This window comes from Gopherus flavomarginatus, chromosome 4, assembly GCF_025201925.1.
Source record: "Gopherus flavomarginatus isolate rGopFla2 chromosome 4, rGopFla2.mat.asm, whole genome shotgun sequence".
Taxonomy (NCBI): Eukaryota; Metazoa; Chordata; order Testudines; family Testudinidae; genus Gopherus; species Gopherus flavomarginatus.
The window spans coordinates 216,007,435-216,028,477 of NC_066620.1; the positions used below are offsets into that span (position 1 = coordinate 216,007,435).

General features: G+C 43.1%; 1 protein-coding gene across 13 annotated transcripts in view; it reads left to right on the forward strand.

The window, feature by feature from the left end:
* DTNB (dystrobrevin beta) overlaps positions 1–21,043 on the forward strand; it is a 382,151-nt gene that overhangs the window by 313,033 nt on the left and 48,075 nt on the right. For 10 of the 13 annotated variants that reach the window (XM_050948808.1, XM_050948813.1, XM_050948812.1 and 7 more), the window contains 2 exons: positions 753–849; positions 5,818–5,838. In XM_050948808.1, the coding sequence (XP_050804765.1) occupies positions 753–849; positions 5,818–5,838 (118 nt within the window). Of the gene's footprint in view, positions 1–752; positions 850–5,817; positions 5,839–21,043 lie in introns of those variants that run through there. The other 3 variants (XR_007773777.1, XM_050948816.1, XM_050948810.1) reach the window with 1 other exon arrangement.

Consider the following 21,043-nt stretch of genomic DNA (forward strand, 5'->3'; position numbering starts at 1 on the left):
TAAAATAACGAGCTTTCTGACATGTGATGCTCATTTGATTCTAGGTTCCTGACTAGGAGACTTCTTAATTTTCTTTGAAAATTAAAACAAACAAACAAACAAACACAAAGCCACTTTTCTCTCAAAACTGTTAAACATAAGACTTTCATTCTGGCAGGCTTCAGAATGGATTAATTTTCAGTACGCAGAAAGGAAAAATTCCCTTCTCTACCTGCAGATTGGCTTGTGTTGTGTTACACTCTACACAGGTTCGGTTGCAGCAAATGCTTCACAAGTTGTATGTCAGATTATTGGATAGAAGTAGCTCTGTAAATTCTCTGTTCAGGTTAATGGCGTTCCATTGTCTCTTCCTTCCAGCACTCTGCACCCTGTTTTCATTTTTTTGGTGGTTCAGTCTGACTTGTCTTAAAGAGCTGCTGGATGCCTGGGTCTGACAGCATCATTAAGAGGATGCTGGCGTTCTTTTCAAATGGCATTGGTTTAAAAATAGTGCTTCCCACCATTATAATTCTGACTTTGGGTGTCTGTATTTCATAGTGAAAAATGTGATTGTTGCATGCCATGTTACAATAGGAGTCCTGGTTAGCGTGTTATGTTTTGCTCTGATTTTGTTCACTTTAAGTGGGAGTACTACACATAGTGAAATATAACAGCGTGGTGTATATGCCAATCAGCCAGCTCTGTGAATTTTCCTATGTGCCCCGAAACAGCCAGAGTTTCTTTTGACACTTTCTTCCATGTAACTTGAACAGGCAGAGAAAGGATGAACTAGAACAGAGAATGTCTGCACTTCAAGAGAGCAGAAGGGAACTGATGGTGCAGCTTGAAGGGCTAATGAAACTGCTCAAGGTAAACACCTTTGTCTCAGACCTTCCTCCTTCCCTGCCCAGGCTTTGCTCTCACTGGACTCCTATATTGCTGGTGTCATTACTTCCCTCAGTGATCACTTACAGATAATCTTGTAAACAACAGTATGAACTTGTAAAAAAGCCACTTCCATTTTGGCTCTGCATATTGGGAAGGATGGTTAATGTGCAGTTAGGTCCACATGCTGCTTCTCGTGTTAAAGTTGTTGAACACCCACAGGTTTTGGGAGGTGTGGGAGAGGGATGATAGATTTGTTAATTGACTAACCCAGAGGTCGGCAACCTTTGGCACACAGCTCGCAGGTTTGTTTACCTGCCATGTCCGCAGGTCGCCGTCCCAGGCCAATTGGGGCAGTGGCCAGCACATCCTTCGGTCCGTGCTGCTTCCTGGAATGGTGAACTGCCGACCCCTGTCCCTCTCAGATTTTGGAAGGCACTTCAGATTCTTAAACCTTGGGTCGAGTGCTGTAGCTATCTTTAGAAATCTCACATTTGTCCTTCTTTGCATTTTGTGAAATCTGCAGTGAAAGTGTTCTTAAAACGATCAACATGTGCTGGGTCATCATCCAAGACTTCTATAACATGAAATATATGGCAGAATGCGGGTAAAACAGAATAGGAAACTTACAATTCTCCCTCTAGGAGTGCAGTCACAAATTTAATTAAAGCATTATTTTTTAATGAGCCTTATCAACATGGAAGTATGTCCTATGGAATGGTGGCTGAAGCATGAAGGGGCATATGAATGTTTAGCATATCTGGCATGAAAATACCTTGCGATGCCGACTACAAAAATGCCATGCAAACACCTGTTCTCACTTTCAGGTGACATTGTAAGTAAGAAGTGGGCAGCATTATCTCCTTGTTTGTCTTAGCGAGTGGCTGAACAAGAAGTAGGACTGAGTGGACTTGTAGGTGCTAAAGTTTTACATTCTTTTGTTTGAGTGCAGTTATGTAACAAAAAAAATCTACATTTGTAAGTTGCACTTTCACGACAAAAAGATTGCACTACAGTACTTTTATGAGGTAAACTGAAAAATACAATTTCTTTTGTTTATCATTTTTTATAGTGCAAACATTTGTAATAAAAGTAATGATATAAAGTGAGCACTGTACACTTTGCATTCTGTGTTGTAATAGAATCCAATATATTTGAAAATGTAGAAAAAATCCAAAAATATTTAATAAATTTCAGTTGGTTTTCTGTTGTTTAATAGTGAGGTTAAAACTGAGATTAATTGCAATTAATTTTTTTAATTGTGATTAATTTTTTTGAGTTAATCACGTGAGTTAAGTGCGATTAATTGAGAGCCCTAGTCATTACGTAGGTGCAGCAAGTGGATTTCAAATATTAATGACTTGGCCATTTAGAAGACAAAGAATAAAACTCTTTTTATTGGATGATGACCTGAAAAATGGAATTCCAGTTATCTTTTTTAAAAGTATAAGTGCTAATAAATAATAATTTACATGTTCAAAGCATAGTGCAAACATTAGGTGAATTAATCAGAGTCTCTGGGTACCAAAATTAAGTCATAACATAAGATTTCTTGACCAAAGTCTAAATTGGAAAACTCTCATTCACTGCTGATCTATATAGCATCCACATAACCAACCACTCAGGCTGAAGCAAGAAAGGAGATTGGCATACCCAAACTCTCTCAGACCAGTTGGAGGAGCAAGGTCCAGAGCCTGAGGCTAACCGCTGAAAACACCCTGCCCCTGTGCATTGAAGATAACTGTCAAGTAGCGATTGCTAGTATCTAATTTTGTAGTTTATATCTTAGAAAGAAAAATGTAAGAGGAGAAGTGTTCTTTGGTTTTGTGTGTTTCAGTTTTGGATGCCCATGTTAGAGGTGAAGGGCATCTGAAACTCTAGCTGAAGTCAAAGATAGTGGCATGCCTTCACCACCTCTAAAGGTCAGCCATGAGGGGACTCAAGTTGAGCACAGAAAAACAGAGGCAGCAAAATTAAACTGCAAATTTTATTATTTGCATTGTGTTAGCACCTACAGGCATGACACGAGGCACTGTCCCCACCACTATCCTCAAAAGGTTTAATTTAGTTTAACAAAGAGAAGGTTAAGAGGTGACTAGATCACAGTCTATAAAAGTCCCTACATAGGGAAGAAATATTTGATAATAGGCTTTTCAGTCTACCAGATAATCCTTAAGACGTTTCAGTGGCTGGAAGTTAAAGCTAGACAAATGCAGACTGGAAATAAAGTATACATTTTAACAGTGAGAGTAATTAACCATTGGAACAGTTTTACAAAAAGTCTTGGTGGGTTTTCCATCACTTGCAATTTTTAAATGGTGAGTGGATGTTTTTCTAAAAGATATACCATAGTTCAAAAGGAATTCTTCTTCTTCGAGTGGTGGCCCTGTGGGTGCTCCACTCTAGGTGTCGGTGTGTCCCTACACCGGAGATCGGCAATTTCTCGCAGCAGTCCTCGGTCAGGGGAAGGGCACACACAGGAGTCATCCTGCCCACATTCGGTTCCTGAGGTTCACAGTAGGACCCAACCACTACCAATACAGGGTCCTTCCCTTCAAACTGTCCACTGCTCCGCGCGTATTCTCAAAAACGCTCATGGTAGTCGCAGCACATTTATGACGCAAAGGAGTCATAACCTTCCCCAATTTGGACGATTGCCTTCTCAAGGGTGCCAATCAACAAGAAATAGCAGGCATGTTGAAGACCACAATAGACCTGTTTCACCAGCTAGGTCTACAGATAAACTAAAAGAAATCCACCCTGGAACCAACCCAGCGATCGGAGTTTATCAGAGTTGACCTAGACTCCATACAAGCCAAGGCAATATTGCCAAACCCCAGATTCACTACATTGACCAATTTTATTTCCACGGTGACCATCAGCCCACAAACTTCAGTGAGGACATGCCTTCAGATTCTGGGACATATGGCAGCTACGACTTTTGCAGTAAAGTATGCCAGACTCCATATGTGCTGTCTACAGCACTGGTTGAGCACCGTCTGTGCACCCAGCAAACACTCTCTCAACAGATGTGTGACAATACCACTAAGGGTTATCCTCTCCCTACAATGGTGGACACAGCCAGGGAATGTATGCTCCGGGATTCCCTTTCAACAAGACCCCCCCCATCAGTGACTATTTCAACAGATGCCTCCCTGATAGGTTGGGGCACCCACTTGGGTCACCACAATGAACAAGGCAAGTGGTCTGCGACAGAAACCCAACTGCATATCAATCTCCTGGAACTCTGTGTGGTACACAATGCATGCCAACACTTCCTCCCACTCATACGAGAAACCTCAATCTCTATTCTCAGAGACAATGTGGTGTGTATGTTTTACATCAATCACCAAGGAGGAGCCAGGTCTCACTCGCTATGTGTAGAAGCCATGAATGTATGGAACTTCTGCATCTGCAACAGTATAAACATCACAGCATCATACCTACCAGGGTGCCAAAAAACTACAGCCGATAACCTCAGCAGGCACTTCTCACAGGAACAAGAGTGGGAAATCCATGACAGGATATTCCAAAAATGGGATCACCCAGTAATCGACCTTTTCGCCTTAATGACAAATCACAAATGTCCACTATTTTGCTCCAGGGCAGGCCTGGCACTGGGATTGTTATGGGATCCTTCCTCATCCCGTGGAACGCATCACTCATATACGCCTTCCCGCCTCTACCACTGATCCCACGGGTTATCCACAAGATACAATTCGACAGAGCATACATCATTCTTATTGTCCCCACATGGCCCAGACAGACTTGGTTTCCATACCTTTCATGTCTAGCAGTCTGTGCCCCACAACCGCTGCCTTTCCAGATGGACCTCCTGTCCCAGAACAAGGGTCTGATGCTCCATCTAGACCCAGGAAAACTCCATTTCAAAGCATGGCTCCTCTCTGGTTCCAACATGGGGAATTGAACTGTGCGGAGAAAGTAAAACAGGTATTACTAAATAGCTGTCGCCTCACCACTAGAAATACTTACCGCCACAAGTGGAGAAGATTCTCCCTTTGGTGTCAGCAAAAACAGCTGGATGTGAACAAGGCGCCACTATCTGTGATCCTATACTACCTACTAGAACTGAAGGAAACAAGGTTAGCCATAAGTTCTATTAAAGTACACCTGGCTGCCATCACAGCCCTCCATGAACAGATAGAAGGGTCTTCAATATTTGCTCACTCGCTTACATGGCTCTTTCTAGCAGGTATACAGAACATGTACCCAGAAGTATACCAACCTGCACCACCATGGGATCTCGATCTTGTGCTCAAATGTCTCACAAGACCACTCTTCGAACCTCCTCTCCTTCCATTCCACTGCTCTGGATGTCTGACATTGTCCCAACTTGCCTTTTTTAACCTGATCAGTAAAGGTCACTGTGGGCCAGTGACAGGACGTCCCTGGCTATGGCTTCAGTTTGACAAAGACTGAAAGTGTGGCAGAGATGTTATGCTGGTCTGTCACAAGCACAGTGCATCACTGAGTATTGGCAGCCTTCAAACAGTTTCATAGCTAGCATTTATAGAGTTAAAGAGGTATTTAGTTTAGTCCTTCTTAGCTGAAAGGTTGAAGGCCTCAAGGAGTGCAGGTGTTGAATAGAGAGAACTGGTGGATCGTCTGAGTCCAAGGGAGGTGCTGAGGGCACTAAGGGTGTTTTGGGCGGGAAGGGGTCAATCTGAGATCTGCTTGGTTTATTCGACCTCCTAGCACAGCTGCACATTATAGACATAGATCTCTTTTTGAGACATGGAACAAACTGCATCTCTGCTTTCTCCCCACAGCTACTTTGTCTTTGTTTCGTGTTGCGTCTACAAATGTTTCTACAATTTACTGTCTGCCTGTTCTTTCATTTCTTCTGTTGTATGTTTGTGCATTTCCTTTTAACATGATGATTAATATATCTTTGTTTCTCTTTTCACCTTTTTCTGTTGCCAACATTTGTAGGAAGAAGAGCAAAAGCAGGCAGTAAGTTGATTTCAGTGTGTAGTTGATCTAACTTGGCGGGGTTCTGCATGAAAACACAATTTTTGTCCTGATGGGATTGTATGTAAATGAACCATGCATTGCTAGTGTAAAGTCACTGCTATGAGGTCTTTCTCATTTTTAAAATTCCAAACCAGAACTCTGCAGTTCCCAGTGGAGCATGTTCTTAATAAAGTACTGTGAGCTTTCAAATTAAGTGTATTGCCTTGAGTACATGACCAGTGAGAATATTTGTTTGTTTTTTAGAAAAGTGCATGATCAACCAGATTGAAAAGGCAGATTTTCAGCTTGGTTTACTTCGTAGTCTGACAGTTTCTCTGGATTATTTTGATAACTTTCTTGTCTCTTTGAATAACCTGGAATTCGCCTGTTTGCTGTGTACAAGTCCATGCATGAAAACTAATTTTGATACTCTAGGCATGGCTTCATGTCATGTAGCCTTGATATAGTCTCACTAGACTAGTCTTTTGCACTCATTGCAAACAAAATGTGCAAACTAATGGGGGACAAGAATGTGTTTGCTGTTATTGACTTCCATTTCCATTCCCCTCCTACTAAAATTTAAATCCAGTGTTAACTTTGTGATCCACTCCAGAGGGAGCCCTGTTTCTTCTTTAAGGAACAGCCTTATATTCAGTTATTTTTCTTCAGCAGCACACGCTCTCAGCACACCCCAGCTGTTCTTCTCTGTGCACACAGAGTTATGAAGATTAACCCTGTGTTCACTTTGGTTGTTTATCTGCCATATAGACCTTACACAGCTTGAAAATATTCAGATAACTTATTTCTCGTAAGAAGATGTACCTATGTATACAGCTTCTATTGGTGAAGCCTCTGAGTCACGCAACATCAGTAATGTGCTGGAACTGACCCTTGGTGGCTCCTGGGAGCCCCATATTAAAATTTCTTCCCCAAATTGAAAGGATGATTGTGGTGATTTCCCTCCTTGTGCTAGAGTTCGCTCCTCTCTAGATGTGGCTAGAGAAGATTTCCCTGGGGTTCATAAAAATACCTCTGCAAAACAACTTGTGACTTTTAGGAATGGACCAGATTACACCAAACAACAGGTAAGTACAGAATGTTTCCTGAGGGAAAAAGAACCCCAAGATACCCAGATAAGGTCTGTACTCCTCTGCCCCGTCAAATTGCAAAAGCCGAACATTGCCATATATTGTCATCATACTCAGGATAATTTTCAGGATTAAACATTTCCATGGAAGTGTAGCATAATTAACATTTGTTTCCCAGTGCCGCTGCCTCCTTCCTGGTTATTGTTTTAGTTGGCTTGTGGGATCGGGGGTTGTGTGCTCTCTAGGGTTGCCAACTTTATACTGAAACTGAACACCCTTGCCCCACCCCTGCCTCGCCCCTTCTCTGAGGCCCCGCCCCTGCTCACTCCATTCCCCCTCCCTCTGTGGCTCACTGTCCCCACCCTCACTCACTCGCTCATTTTCACCAGGCTGACTCAGTGGGATGGGGTGCAGGAGGGCTCTGGCTGGGGGTGCAGACTCTGGGGTGGGGCTGGGGATAAGGGGTTTGGGGTGCAAGAGAGTGCTCAGGGCTGGGACCGAGAGGTTCAGAGGGCAGGAGGAGGATCAGGGCTGGGCAGGGGGTTGGGATGTGGGAGGGGGCCAGGGGTGCAGGTTCTGGGCAGTGCTTACCTTAAGCAGCTCCCAGAAGCAGTGGCATGTCCCGCTTCCAGCTTCTAAGTGGAGGCATGGCCAGGTGACTCTGTGTGCTGCCCTGTCTATAGGCACCGCCCCTGCGGCCCCCATTAATCACACTTACCAGAGCACTCTGGCTTTCCTGTATGCATAGAAGCCAGAGTGGGGACATGCAGGCTGCTTCCCAGGAGCTGTGTGGCTCAGAGGCTAGCAGGGAGCCTGCCAGCCCCGCTGTGCAGCACCACCACTAGGACAGTCAACAGCCCGGTCAGTGATGCTGACCAGAGCCACCAAGACCCATTTTTGACTGGATGTTATGGTCAAAAATCGGACACTTGGTCACCCTACTGCTCTCCCCAGTTTTTGTAGATAGCTGGTTTGGCAGACCTTGATAGTACTACCCAGTGTGGTATTTGTATGAGCTGGATAAATATTTAATGCCCACTATATAACAACAACTCTGGGCAATGTACTGGGCAGTGAACTCGTAATCGTCTGGTTTAATACATGGCCTGATTTTGATTTACAGCCTCTGTTTCAGGCCTCAGGTCATGCACTAGGCCCAGTGCTCCAGGCTCTCTCTCTACTACAGTTATTGAAACTCATTGTAGTTAGAATAGGAAAACAAATGAAAGCAGCAAAGAATCCTGTGGCACCTTATCATCCGACGAAGTGGGTATTCACTCACGAAAGCTCATGCTCCAAAACGTCTGTTAGTCTATCAGGTGCCACAGGACTCTGCTGCTTTTACAGATCCAGACTAACACAGCTATCCCTCTGATACAAAACAAATGAAGAGATTCCCCAGTTGTTCTTCCCTCCTGTCTGCAGTGCACATACCCTGGAATATCATGTTTATCAGAGAGGAAGTTTAGGGGGTGGGGAGATCTTACTAAAGTGTTAACAGCACATTACTTCACTAGATAGTCCCGCTGCTTTGGAATTTATGGTTTCTGAGGCAACAAGGATTTGAAACAGCAGTAACCAAACTTAGACCAACCGAAGGCCATGTTAGTGACTTGTATTAAATAAATCTGAATGCGGTGCCTAGTCTGCAGGAACTGGAGCAGGTTGCAGCTGCCCTCATCTGTAATACAATGGTGCAACCTGAAAAAAACTACAAGTTCCAGTATGCATTGCTCTGCTTCGAGAAGTGAGATCCCCACATCCTATTGTCTACTGAGCCCAGTAGTTTTCAGGAAGAGGGGGGTGGTCATGGTACTTCTTCACACTGAAGAGGAGAGGCGAAAGGCAGCTCTGGTTCTTATTGTAGAATCACTGGGCCATACACTGGCTTCTCTGCTACTTCAGTAAATTTACTGTCAGCCATTTATTCCAAGTATTCAAATAAACACAATACTGGAGAATAGAAGGGCTGATGCTTTGGGAGAACCCAGCTTAAAGGAACATAGTCAACTTGAAATCTAGTCAGTTTCAGCAAATAAGTTTAAATTAGTTTCAGGCACTTCATTGGTTTTACCATCACAATGTCTTTGTTGCCCCTCAGAGCATGTGTAAGACCCTTACAAACAGGAAGAGTGATTGTCTATATCAGCGGTTCTCAAACTTTAGCAACCCAAAGACCCCCATTTTGAGTTAAAATTTTCCGTGGACCTGCTCAGCCCAGGCCCTGGCCCTCTCCACTCCTTCCGCCAAGTCCCCGCCCCACCTCTTCCCACCCCCACTCCTCCCTGCCCCTCCTCTTCACCTCTTTCCGCCTCCGAGCACCCCATCCCCGCTCCTCCCCCTCCCTCCCAGCATCTTCTGCATGCCACTGGACAGCTGTTCCCCAGCATGCAGGAGGCACTGGGAGGGAGGAGGAGGGGTTGATCAGTGGGGCTAGTAGCCCTGGACAGGATTCCACCCCCTCCCATGAGAACACCCTGTCCCCACTTCTCCCCTTCCCTCCCAGCGCTTTCTGCACACCGCCCGCTGAAGAGCTATTCCCCAGCATACTGGAGGTGCTGGGATGGAAAAGGAGGAGTTGAGGGAGAGAGGAAGAGAGTAGAGTTGATCAGCAGAGATCTAGAATGCCCTCACGGACATCCATCTGAGAAACGCTGGTCTATATTCCCAGTGCTGTCAAATGCACAAAATAAACTGAGAAGGGAAAGAGTGATTTTTCCCTATAGCTTTGAGTTGTAGTAATCTTAGGTGGTGTTTGTCATAAAACTAGGTAAAAAGCTGTCAGCTAGAAGCATGATTTAAGTTGGCTGTATCCCTTTAAGGGGTAGCAATCACAGCTCAGAACCTTATGCGAAGTGGTCATTCCACACGTCTTTCCAGAATCAAGTGCCTTTCTACCTAATGACATTTGTCCTGCTTACACTCCAAATGCAATTTGAAATAGGCATGACTTTGTTCAAATTCATGTTTTTCAAACCTTGCCCTCACTGAGAACTATGCCCAATGCCAAGTTTCAACTTTCAAGCTGCTGTCATTTTTAACACAGCTCTGTACAAAAGAAATGTGGCTAGAATTCTTTTAATCTTTGGAACTCAAAAACAGCAGGAGGGATTGCTCAAATTTTCAAAACATTCATCTTCAGAAAGAGACCCAGAATAGGAATTTTAATCCTAACCAATGAATTTTTTTAAAAACATACATATTGTATGTGAAAACAGGGCTAGAACTGAAACTGATTAAGAACCTCCACTCTAGAATTCACTTCTGTGCAAAGTTATGATGGTACAATAGTTTTATCATGGACAGTTTAAGGAGAGTCCTGAGCTGGTCATGCTAGAAGGGTCACATATAATCAGAGAAGTGATGAGTTATGAGACTTGTTTTACCCTAAAAATATTATTTATTATTCCAATTTGTTGCTAATAATTTCAAAACATATAACAGCAACAGGAGCCCTTGGAAAAGGGCTTTATATGTTTCTATATCAAGGGTCGGCAACCTTCGGCACGTGGCCCATCAGGATAATCTACTGGCGGGCCACAAGACATTTTGTTTACATTGACTGTCCTCAGGAACGACCCCCTGCAGCTCCCAGTGGCTGTAGTTCACCATCCCAGCCAATGGGAACTGCAGGACGTGGTGGCCAGCATGTCCCTGGCCACTGGGAGCTTCAGGGGGCTGTGCCTGCGGACGGTCAATGTAAACAAACTGTCTCGCGGCCCGTCAGCAGATTACCCGGATGGGCCGCATGCCGAAGGTTGCCAACCCCTCTTCTGTATATTATGGTGCTATTGGTCTCTTGTTCAGTGTGTATACAGTGAAAAGGATGGCAAAGAATTGTTGTAACCCTTTGCAGGTGGACTCACAAATTTCCCCTCTTTTCACTTCCAAAACAAAATGGCCATTAACAATTGTGGTCATTTTCAAAAAACAACAAATAAAATAAAATAAAATAAAATTAAAAATAAAAACCACAGTCTCCTGTCCCCACCCTTCCACTAAAAGTATCAGGCTTTCAGTTCTTACAGGAAGTGTAGTAAGTTGAAACTTCCACAGTAAATACCTACGATAATATGGCGGGGGTAGAGGGAGGAAGTGCTGGTTTGAAAAGGTTCTGTATAAGCTGCATAAATCCTCTGGCTGACAGAAATAGCAGCCCTGAAGCAGTACATGCTATTGTTCATGCACTCTGTGAGTTGGTACGGTAGAAGAAGACTTTAAAAAAGTTTATACTGTTTCTATCCCTCACCCTGGCAACATGCTTCGTAGTCATAGGCACATGCATAAAACAAGACTTGCTCTGTGATGAGGTAATGGATATATGTCAATGGAACCCTCTGTAGGGGTGGATGTCACGTGAAGGAGATTGATACCACACAATCTAAACAGTTATTTAACCAATTGCTTTTTGCAACAATTACATCATAAAATGTGACTTTTGTAAGAGACAATTCAGCTGTACGCCCACCTGATTCCATAGTTGGATTTTGTTTTGTACACGTCCTTCCACTAGCCTGGCTCTAAATGAAATCTACTACTGCCATTCTGGGTCAGATTACACCTCTCTACCATTAATAGCAGTTTTTGTTACCTTTATACATCTGAATGTGTAACACCATTATTTAAGGATTCAGCTTTGTTGTATTTCCTGCAATATGCACTGCCTGGCTCCGGGGAATAGGATATGGAGCTTTCTAGACCACCAATTCAAGACCAGTCCAGGTCAATTGTAACAAGAAGATATTTGCTGTAAGCCTGGTTCCTAGTGGTTCCATCTAATGGAAATGCCGGTCACAGCCCCCTTTGTTGACTATCTCAGCAGAGGCCACACATTGAATTAGGTATAAAGGCAGAACTTGCTTTCATAGGGACTGTCTCTTCAACAATAGAGTTGCTCATTATAAATGCCAAGTTGCAGGTCTGACTTAGCAGCCAGGAGTGATGTAGGCAAAGCATGCTCATCCCCTGGGGGCATGAGTCATTGCATGCTCATCTCCTGGGAGCATGAGCTGCTTTTATTGCTCCCTATCTGGGATGATGACTAAACACTGATGCATTATATATGCCCTGGACAGATAATGGTAACACGTAATGCTTTTATAGCATTTAAAATCTTTAAAACACTTCATAAAATTAATCCTCACAACATCTCTGAGTTAAGTAAATAAATATTGTTGTGTCCATTTCAGAGATTGGGAAGACTGAGAGTGAGAGATTGTTACATGTTCAAGACCAAATAGCAAGTTAATGACAAAACTGGAATTAGAAATCCAAAGTCCCTGGCTTCTGATCCAGAGCTTGTTCCAGTGAACAGTGTTGCTTCTCACTGCAAGTAGACACACATTAGTGTGGAAGAAACTTACACTGCAGCTGTTCCTATTCTGTGATTAGATTACTTCTTTCTTCAGTACTAGAAGTTGTGCACCTTACACCAGTGTCATATTCACATAGCACATTTTTAAACATCCAATAAAATAGAGCTCTGTGATACGGCTGACAGGATGGCCCAGTGGTTTGGGCAGTAGTCTAGGACTTGGGAGATTCAATTGCTTGTTCCACTGCAGACGTCCCGTATGAGTTAGGTGGTATTATTATTACTGTACTTGCAGAGAAATCAATACTAAGTGCATTTGTATATGTGTCCATAACACTTTTCTTGCAGTTATTATACAAGCATGGGGGACTAATCAAAGCCACATGAATGATATCTGGATCTAGCATTGGTTTATATGACACATGGCCCTTATTAATAGTAATAAGGCATTGTCAGCATGGGATTACTTGAGGTGTCATGAAATCCATTTCACTGGGAAGAGGATTGCTAGCACATGGCAGCCATTTGGGGCTACTTTTGTCATCTGCTATGCAGAGTGTATTGCTCTCTTTTGACTCTTTCCCTTGCAGGGTGCTCTCCCTCTTTCCACCTCATTTCCTCATCTGTGCTCTTCTTTGCTGGCGGGTCCTGGCACATCTTGCTAAAGCACATCATATGTAGCAGAATCATCTAGATTTGGTCTAAAATAGCACAATAACCCATTTGAGCATAAACTGCTCTGCTGCTAACTGTATTGTAACTTTATGTCTCTTTGAAGTGAATGGTGTCACCCAGATTACCTCCCTCACCCCAGTTTGTTCTCTGTTTCCCCACACCCATGCACACACTCTGTCCAGACCCATAGTGTAGACATGATGCACCATCTCAAAGCAGGGTTTATGCAAGTGCAGTTTGGTCTGATAATATATCAAAGTGACATGCATCTCTAAGACTGTCTAACAGGGTAATAATATTTTTGAATTCTGCATCAGTGCCCAGTCTGAAGATCAGGTCCAGAGTATAACTAGCTGTGTGTGTAGGTCCACAGTTTATCTGAAAGAAACCAAAGGTGTAAAGGTACTTGGAAATTTGGCCCTGAGTAACAGAGAGACACTGTCAGCGTTACTGTTGAAGTCACTTTCACAACATGTATCACCATCGCTCTATCAACTTTTCTAGGAAAACAGCCGTATGTGTTCTTAATCAATTGACGAATGGCTTTGTTTCAAGAGAATTTCTCCTGCATTTGAGGCTGAATAGAAACAATATGATTGTTTCACCAGTGGTTTTGACTTTCCTGATCTGGATTGATGATGTACCAAGTATTCTGTTCCCTATACTAGTTTTTCCCTTGCTTTGGTGACCCAAGATTTTATTTAGAGCCAGAAAAGATAGGATTAAAAGACTGATTTTAGATTTGCTTTAGGATGACTAGTTAAAGGAGGATTCACATTTCCTGACTATTTCCTTTTTTAACTTCTTGGACTAGGCAGCCAGGCCTTTTTTTTTTTTGGCTCATATCAAATTAGAAAGAAAGTCACGGTACCCTCCCTAATGCAGCTTCTGAAAGGCCTTCTATAATTGGTCAGCAGTATCCATTTTAGAGGCAGCAGAGAGCTCGTCTTTGAATAATGTGTTATTTCTTCAAGCCCCAGGCAGATTTTGGCTCCTGCACCACCAAAGGAGCATTTGGCTCTGGCTTTTATATGTTCTGTGCTACTGCTGGCCCCCAAACTTAAGTTGAGGGCCAACACTGCAACACACATGTGTGGCTGCAGTACATATTTCTGTCTTAATCATGCCAGCTTCAGCCATTTACATGGTACCAGCACTGCACTTAATTATTCTGGCAGCAACCTAGACTACAGCATCACCTGCTTTGGCACTGTCACTGCACCAGCACAGAGCTTCCCAAGTGCAGGCCAAAGTATCCTTTAGGACTGCATAAAAAAATGGAAAGAAATGTTCCGGGACATGATGGAAGCCATGAAGAATTTAAATATTTTCCTGAGTTTTCAATCCTCACTCACGTTCTCTGTCCATTGGCTTCCTCTTCCTTTTCCCAACAAATTCAAGCTCTGTAGCCACATGTTTAGGGATCAGCAAAGCTTCACTGTGCCTAAATCTTGAGTCCTCTTTTGACCAGTCCCCGCTACTTCTTGGACACTACATTCCCGGATTTACACCAAGGATGAGTTTGTCCCTATAGGTAGTGTATCCTTTTATTTAGATAATACATAGATTTAGGATATTATTCACCCGTTCCTGTGAATCTAATTAACTATTTTCTCTTTTCACAGATTTTAAAGCAGCATCTTTAGCTTCCTTACTCAACATTCTAGTAAATTAATGGTCTGACCTAGTCTGTAGTCATTTTCAAAGCCTCTCCATGTAAGTATCCTGGAGGAATAGTCCACATACTTTCCCTTCATGTGCTTCTGTAAATACTCAAGGGCTCAACTTGGAATTAGAACTACGCACAAATTCTCCTTCATCAGAGGAGCCTCACTCTAGGGGTAACGCTTCATGGCTTGCTAGACGGGCAACGCTAGTGACGATCAGAAGAGGTGCTATAGTCAGAAAATTCCTGTTACAGATAATTAACCTTCCTTTCTCCTGTGTGAAATTGCCTCTGCAGATCCCTATTGAGAATCATAGAATCATAGAAGATTAGGGTTGGAAGAGACTTCAGGAGGTCATATAGTCCAACCCCCTGCTCAAAGCAGAACCAATCCCCAACTAAATCATCCCAGCCAAGGCTTTGTCAAGCCTTAAAAGCCTATAAGGAAGGAGATTCCACCACCTCCCTAGGGAACCCATTCTAGTGCTTCACCACCTTCCTAGTGAAAAGGTTTTTCTAATATCCAACCTAAACCTTCCCCACTGCAACTTGAGACCATTGCTCCTTGTTCTGTCATCTGCCACCACTGAGAACAGCCAAGCTTCATCCTCTTTGGAACCTCACTTCAAGTAGTTGAAGGCTGCTATCAAATCCCCCCTCATTCTTCTCTTCTGCAGACTAAATAAACTCAGTTCCCTCAGGCTCTCCTCATAAGTCAGGTGCCCCAGCCCCCTAATCATTTTCATTGCCCTCCACTGGACTCTCTCCAATTTGTCCACATCCTTTCTGTAGTGGGGGAGGGAACCAAAACTGGACGCAACAGAGGGGAATGATCACATCCCTCGATTTGCTGGCAATGCTCCTACTAATGCAGCCCAAAATCCCATTAGCCTTCTTGGCAACAAGGGCACACTGCTGACTCATTTCCAGCTTCTCATACACTGTAATCCCCAGGTCCTTTTTCTGCAGAACTGCTGCTTAGCCAGTTGGTCCCCAGCCTGTCGGGGTGCATGGGATTCTTCCGTCCTAAGTGCAGGACTTTGCACTTGTCCTTGCTGAACCTCATCAGATTTCCTTTGGCCCAATCCTTCAATTTGTCTCGGTCACTCTGGACCCTGTTCGTACCCTCCAGTGTATCTACCTCTCCCCCCAGCTTAGTGTCTTCCACGAATTTACTGAGGGTGCAATTAATCCCATCATCCAGATCAGTAATGAAGATGTTGAACAAAACCAGCCCCAGGACTGACCCCTAGGGCACTCTGCTTGATACCAGCTGACAACTAGACACTGAGCCATTGATCACTACCCGTTGAGCCTGATGATCTAGCCAGCTTTCTGTCCACCTTATAGTCCATTCATCCAGCCCATACTTTTTAAACTTGCTGGCAAGAATGCTGTGGGAGACTGTATCAGAAGCTTTGCTAAAGTCAAGATATATCATGTCCACCGCTTTCCCCATATCCACAGAGCCAGTTATCTCCTCATAGAAAGCAATTAGGTTAGTCAGGCATGACTTGCCCTTGGTAAATCCATGCTGACTGTTCCTGATCACCTTCCTCTCCTCCAAGTGCTTCAAAATGGATTCCTTGAGGACCTGCTCCACGATTTTTCCAGGGACAGAAGTGAGACTGTGACAAGTCTGTAGTTCCCCAGATTCTCCTTCTTCCCTTTTTTAGAGGTGGGCACTATATTTGCCTTCTTGAAATCATCCTCCCCCAATCGCCATGAGTTTTCAAAGATAATGGCCAATGGCTCTGCAATCACATCAGCCAACTTCCTCAGCACCCTCGGATGCATTAGATCTGGCCCCATGGACTCCCTAGTCATCTGTCCAAGTTTCCACTTCTTGTAAGCTTCCTTTTTGTGTTTGAACTCACCAAAGATTTCTCTGTGAAGCCAAGCTTTTCACCTGCCATATTTGCTGCTATTTCTGCACATCAGGATAGTTTGTTCCTGTGCCCTCAATAAGGCTTCTTTAAAATACTGCCAGCTTTCCTGGACTCCTTTCCCCTCATATTAGCCTCCCAGGAGATCCTGCCCATCAGTTCCCTATATTGTAGGAAACCATCTTCTTTGAGAATAACAAACAGATATTATGGTTTCAATGTTAATGCTTTTCTGACATGTGTCCTTCCTCTGAAATAGGAGCTTTCCCTCAAAGTATCCTCTTCTAATACATTCAGATGTTCTGATTCTTTTGGTAGATTCTGTGCCTACTTACTTGTAAACTCTTCCGCATTTTGATTTTCTGTCTGTAGAAAGCTTTTATTTTTAAAAAATACAAACAAACCTAGGAAATTCAAATTTTCAAATCCCCTGTGTTAAGAAAACATTGTTTATAGCTGAGTTACTCATAAATTAGGAAATGACCGAGTTAAATTGCATGCACAGCCTTAACTCTGCACCCTTGTGCTAATGCATTATGACAGTCTTTAATTACAAGAGCACAATCTAGTTATTAAATGACAAAATATAACATTCAAATATTCATAGGTCAATGTCTGTCACATGATTAGGTCCTCCCATTTCCAAGTGTGCACTAGGAAGATGAGTAACCTCCTGTATTAGGGCTTGATCTAGCTATCTGTTTACATGCATCCAGTATTCAGGTGTGACAACAGGACCGTTCTCAGACCTCCTTCCAGGACAGATGCTATAACACAAAGGCTGAAAGGGCTTCTTAGGGTCTATTCCATAATAAAATGGTTAACAGAAAGGCAGTGCTAACTTTGGGAAACCAGGTGAAAAACTTTCCGACTTGGATCGTTAACAAGTTATAGGGTGATGTCAGCTGAGAAGCCTGGAAACAAAAGTAAGATAATTTTGTAAGATAACAATGGCTTTCAGTCTTGTGTAATAGAAGTCAGCTGTGGAACCTTATGGGAATTAAAATTGTAAGAGCCCTGGGAACCTCTGCAAATAAGAGAGCAAACCCAGCGGGATTTATGAGGAAATCGTAGCTATTGGTGGAGAGAGCAATATTATATATTGGATGCTGCTCCTGAACCCCCACGAGGGGCCCAGCTGAAGGGGGGGCAGCACACACCCTATAACTGTGGAAATGATAGATGAAAGCAAGAAACAATATGAAGCTAGAGAAAAAGACAGTCTATGTGGTAACCAAGATTTGATTGTTTCCTGATCCCAGCTCTCCCTCCTACAGCCAGGGGGAAAGAAAGGAGTGAAAACAAACAACACTTTACAGATGAAAGGGTTGACGTAGCTGTCTTATATCCAGCAATGTTGTGGAGAGATACATACCCATGTCTTTGGGGATTTCAAATCTGCAGCTGAGCTACTGAACAAAATCAGAGCAGCAGGTGTCTAGAGAAAGTCCAGCGTGGACAACAAGGAAGGAGGACTTAAGCTCTACGATGGTTGTCATCAAAAAGTAAGAATTTTCCAACAGCTAGCACAGCTATTTCCTATTCTAAGGATAAAGAAAAGCTGTGATGACTCTCAGATGCCACTGTGTGGTAACTGCTGACAAATGCTGATTTTCTAAAAGCAGTCACTGTGTGTGATTAGCAGAAGAATCACTGTGGTATGGCCATGCTGAGCTTTCTGTTCTCTTTTCCCCTTTCTAGTCTAGAGTTCACTGAAAATTGTTTTCCAGTTACTCTTCTCCCTTCAGAAGACATGATGTTTAATTCTGCAGAGTGTGCATGGTCCTGTTAAATATCTCATCCTCCCTAACGGGGGAGGGGGAAAATACAAGAAAATGTGCAGGTTATATTTTGTCTGTTGCAAACTCTCAGAAGTGTTCCATAATTGCTGTCCTCTTCCACCCTAGAATGAAGGTCAGTTCCCTCTTTATCAACTTGCAAGGTTTGACATGTACGATACTTAAATTCTCTGTCTGAAAATTGCCTGGGATTATCCCTGGTTTGAATAAGTGATTTTAATGTTTCAGAGTAGTAAATCGAAAAGTGAATTATAACAGCAGCTGGGCAATAGAATAAGGTGCTCAGGAAAGGAGTGGAGATACTCAAGGTTTAGACTAGATGTCCATCTGTGAGTGGTTTAGGAAGAGTGAAATCAATGTAACCAGTGCTGAGGAATTAACTGCACATTCCACTGAGGTCCCTTCCAATCCTCATGGGTCTGTGTATCATAGAAACTAGCCATTTGCGCTGGTAGCCCTGCCCTTGGAATGTCAGACTGGGACTCTGTCAGAGTGATAGCTCAACTCTGAAGATCACAGAACACACTCCTTTATTTATGGCAAGTCAGCAGTTTTTGTTACACAGAAGTTAATCATTATGGTGAAGTTTGTGTGAGCGTTACCACGAATCCCCACCCGCCTTTTCAGGGGGGTTAGACTATAACTCTTCCTTAATAATTTGCTCTGGCCTGTAATTTAGTGTGCAGACTCTCTGTAAGAGACCAAGGTGGGGGGTGAGAGTGGCAGGGAGGGTGGGAACCACATTTTTTAAACCATATTAGCTGGTTTTAATTTATACTAGAATTTAGAAAGAAGTTTGCCAGTAAGGCTGCTGCTGAGTCCTTCATGCACACTATTCTGCTGCCTGCCTCCCTTGGCTGGTCTTTGCTCCACACCACAAGGGAAGGTTGCAGTAGCAGCCCTTCCTTTCAGATTTCCTGTGTCACATCCCAAGTGTTATTTAAATGTATTTTTGTGTATCTAATTTAATTATGTGATTCTGCACAATTAAATACAAACCTTTCAGTGTGACAGACAATATACTGTCTAATAATCCCTTCTATGCTGTCTGCTCTTTTCACTCCAACAGTTGATTAGACAGCTGTGTTGTTCTAAAGAAGCCAGTGCCAACAAAGGCCCAAAATAGAACATTGTTGGGGGGTTTCGGCGGGGAGGTATTTTATTTTTAAAATACACAGACCTTATACTGTATATTGCTGTCAGGATGCCAGAAATACATTCTAAAGTACTCTCTTCTATCTGTCTAAAGTACCTTTCTCATGCTGTTTTCTGAGCAATATGTGAGCAGTGATTCTGAACATTGGTAATGAAGAGGACAGAGTTTGTTTTATTTAAACATGCTGCAGCAAAATGAAGGTAATTGTCCACACAAGCCATCTGCTACCTGGCTGCCTTCCATGTGCTTGGGAGACAGAGAATGTATGGAGAAAGTGCCTCTTTCATTCCGTTGCCATGATAACAGCCCTGCTTTAGATTTAGAGGGAGGGTTTATTAATGCTTCAGAAAGGTTATTAGTCTGCTGAAGTAATAAGCTTTTTCTGCGTTCCTTTATGTGATTGTTCTTGTACATTTTACTGTAATGCGTAAAAAGGAGACAGGAAGTTTAAGGCCTATTTGAAGAGATAGCCATGGCTAATGTGCCACAGAGGACAATAAAATTCGGGTTTCATACAGGAGTAAGTGGATTAGGACTGATTTGGGAGGGTCTCTAAATATTCCCATCTTACTGGTCTTAGTTTCAGATTGAAACATTTACTTCAGAGTAAGTCTGGTTATGAATGATGGTTTGTCACAGGTACTTCTGTACAAGTGAATTCTTTGCAAGTTAAAGCACATAAAGAAATGGTTTCACTTGTTGGGACAATAAAAGGAAACATTTTCTTGTACATTTCTGGTTAACATAAATAACGTTTTTTATTGTAAAACGAAGAAGAAAAACCACAGTTGACAACATGTACCTGAACTCATAAATGTGGACTAATGAAAAAGGGAAGCATCGGTCAGAGTCGCACCCCTGGGCCAGAAGGCTGTTCCTCCCCATCCCATCCCAGCACTCTGGTTCAGGCACAGCGCACCAGGCAGAAGTGGGGGCTGCACTGGTAGGTGCCATTCCTCAGGTAAGACTTTACGCTGAGGCCATGTCTGCCGGTGTTTGAAAACTGCAGAGCGGAAACGTAATGTTTCCATGGCCCTTTCAGATACTTGGGGAATAAGTCCAGTGCCCTTGCCAAGATGCCCTCTCAGTGAGTTGGGTTTCCATGGGTGTGAGCTACTGCTGAATACATAAGGGCTGCTGCATTTGCCTGCCCCATTACTCTGTTCCCAGTATCTCTCTAGTTTCTTTGTGGGAGGCTGAGGATAATACACTGTATCAGACTGACTTCATATTAGTTTGGCTTCCGAGCTGTACTGAAATTTCAAGTAGTTTAAAGAAATTTGTATTGTAGCAAATGAGCTTGCACATAAGTTTTAGTTTTCCCCTTTACCCCACTGACCAAATGGTCCCTTGAGCATTTCAGGTCAAGCAAACCAGTCTTCGTTGAGCCACTTCCTGTCCCTGTCCTTTACATCGCTAACTAGCTGAGCTTTCTTAGCAATAGAGATGTATCTTAAATTACAGTACAACACTATTTATTTGTGTAACTTTCATACAGAATGATTGTACTTAATCTTAGTATTAGTTAATATTTATATTGTGGTAATACCCTGGCCCAATCAGAGGCAAAGGCCCATTGTGCTGGGCGTAGTGTGGACATGAATGTGTGCACACACACACA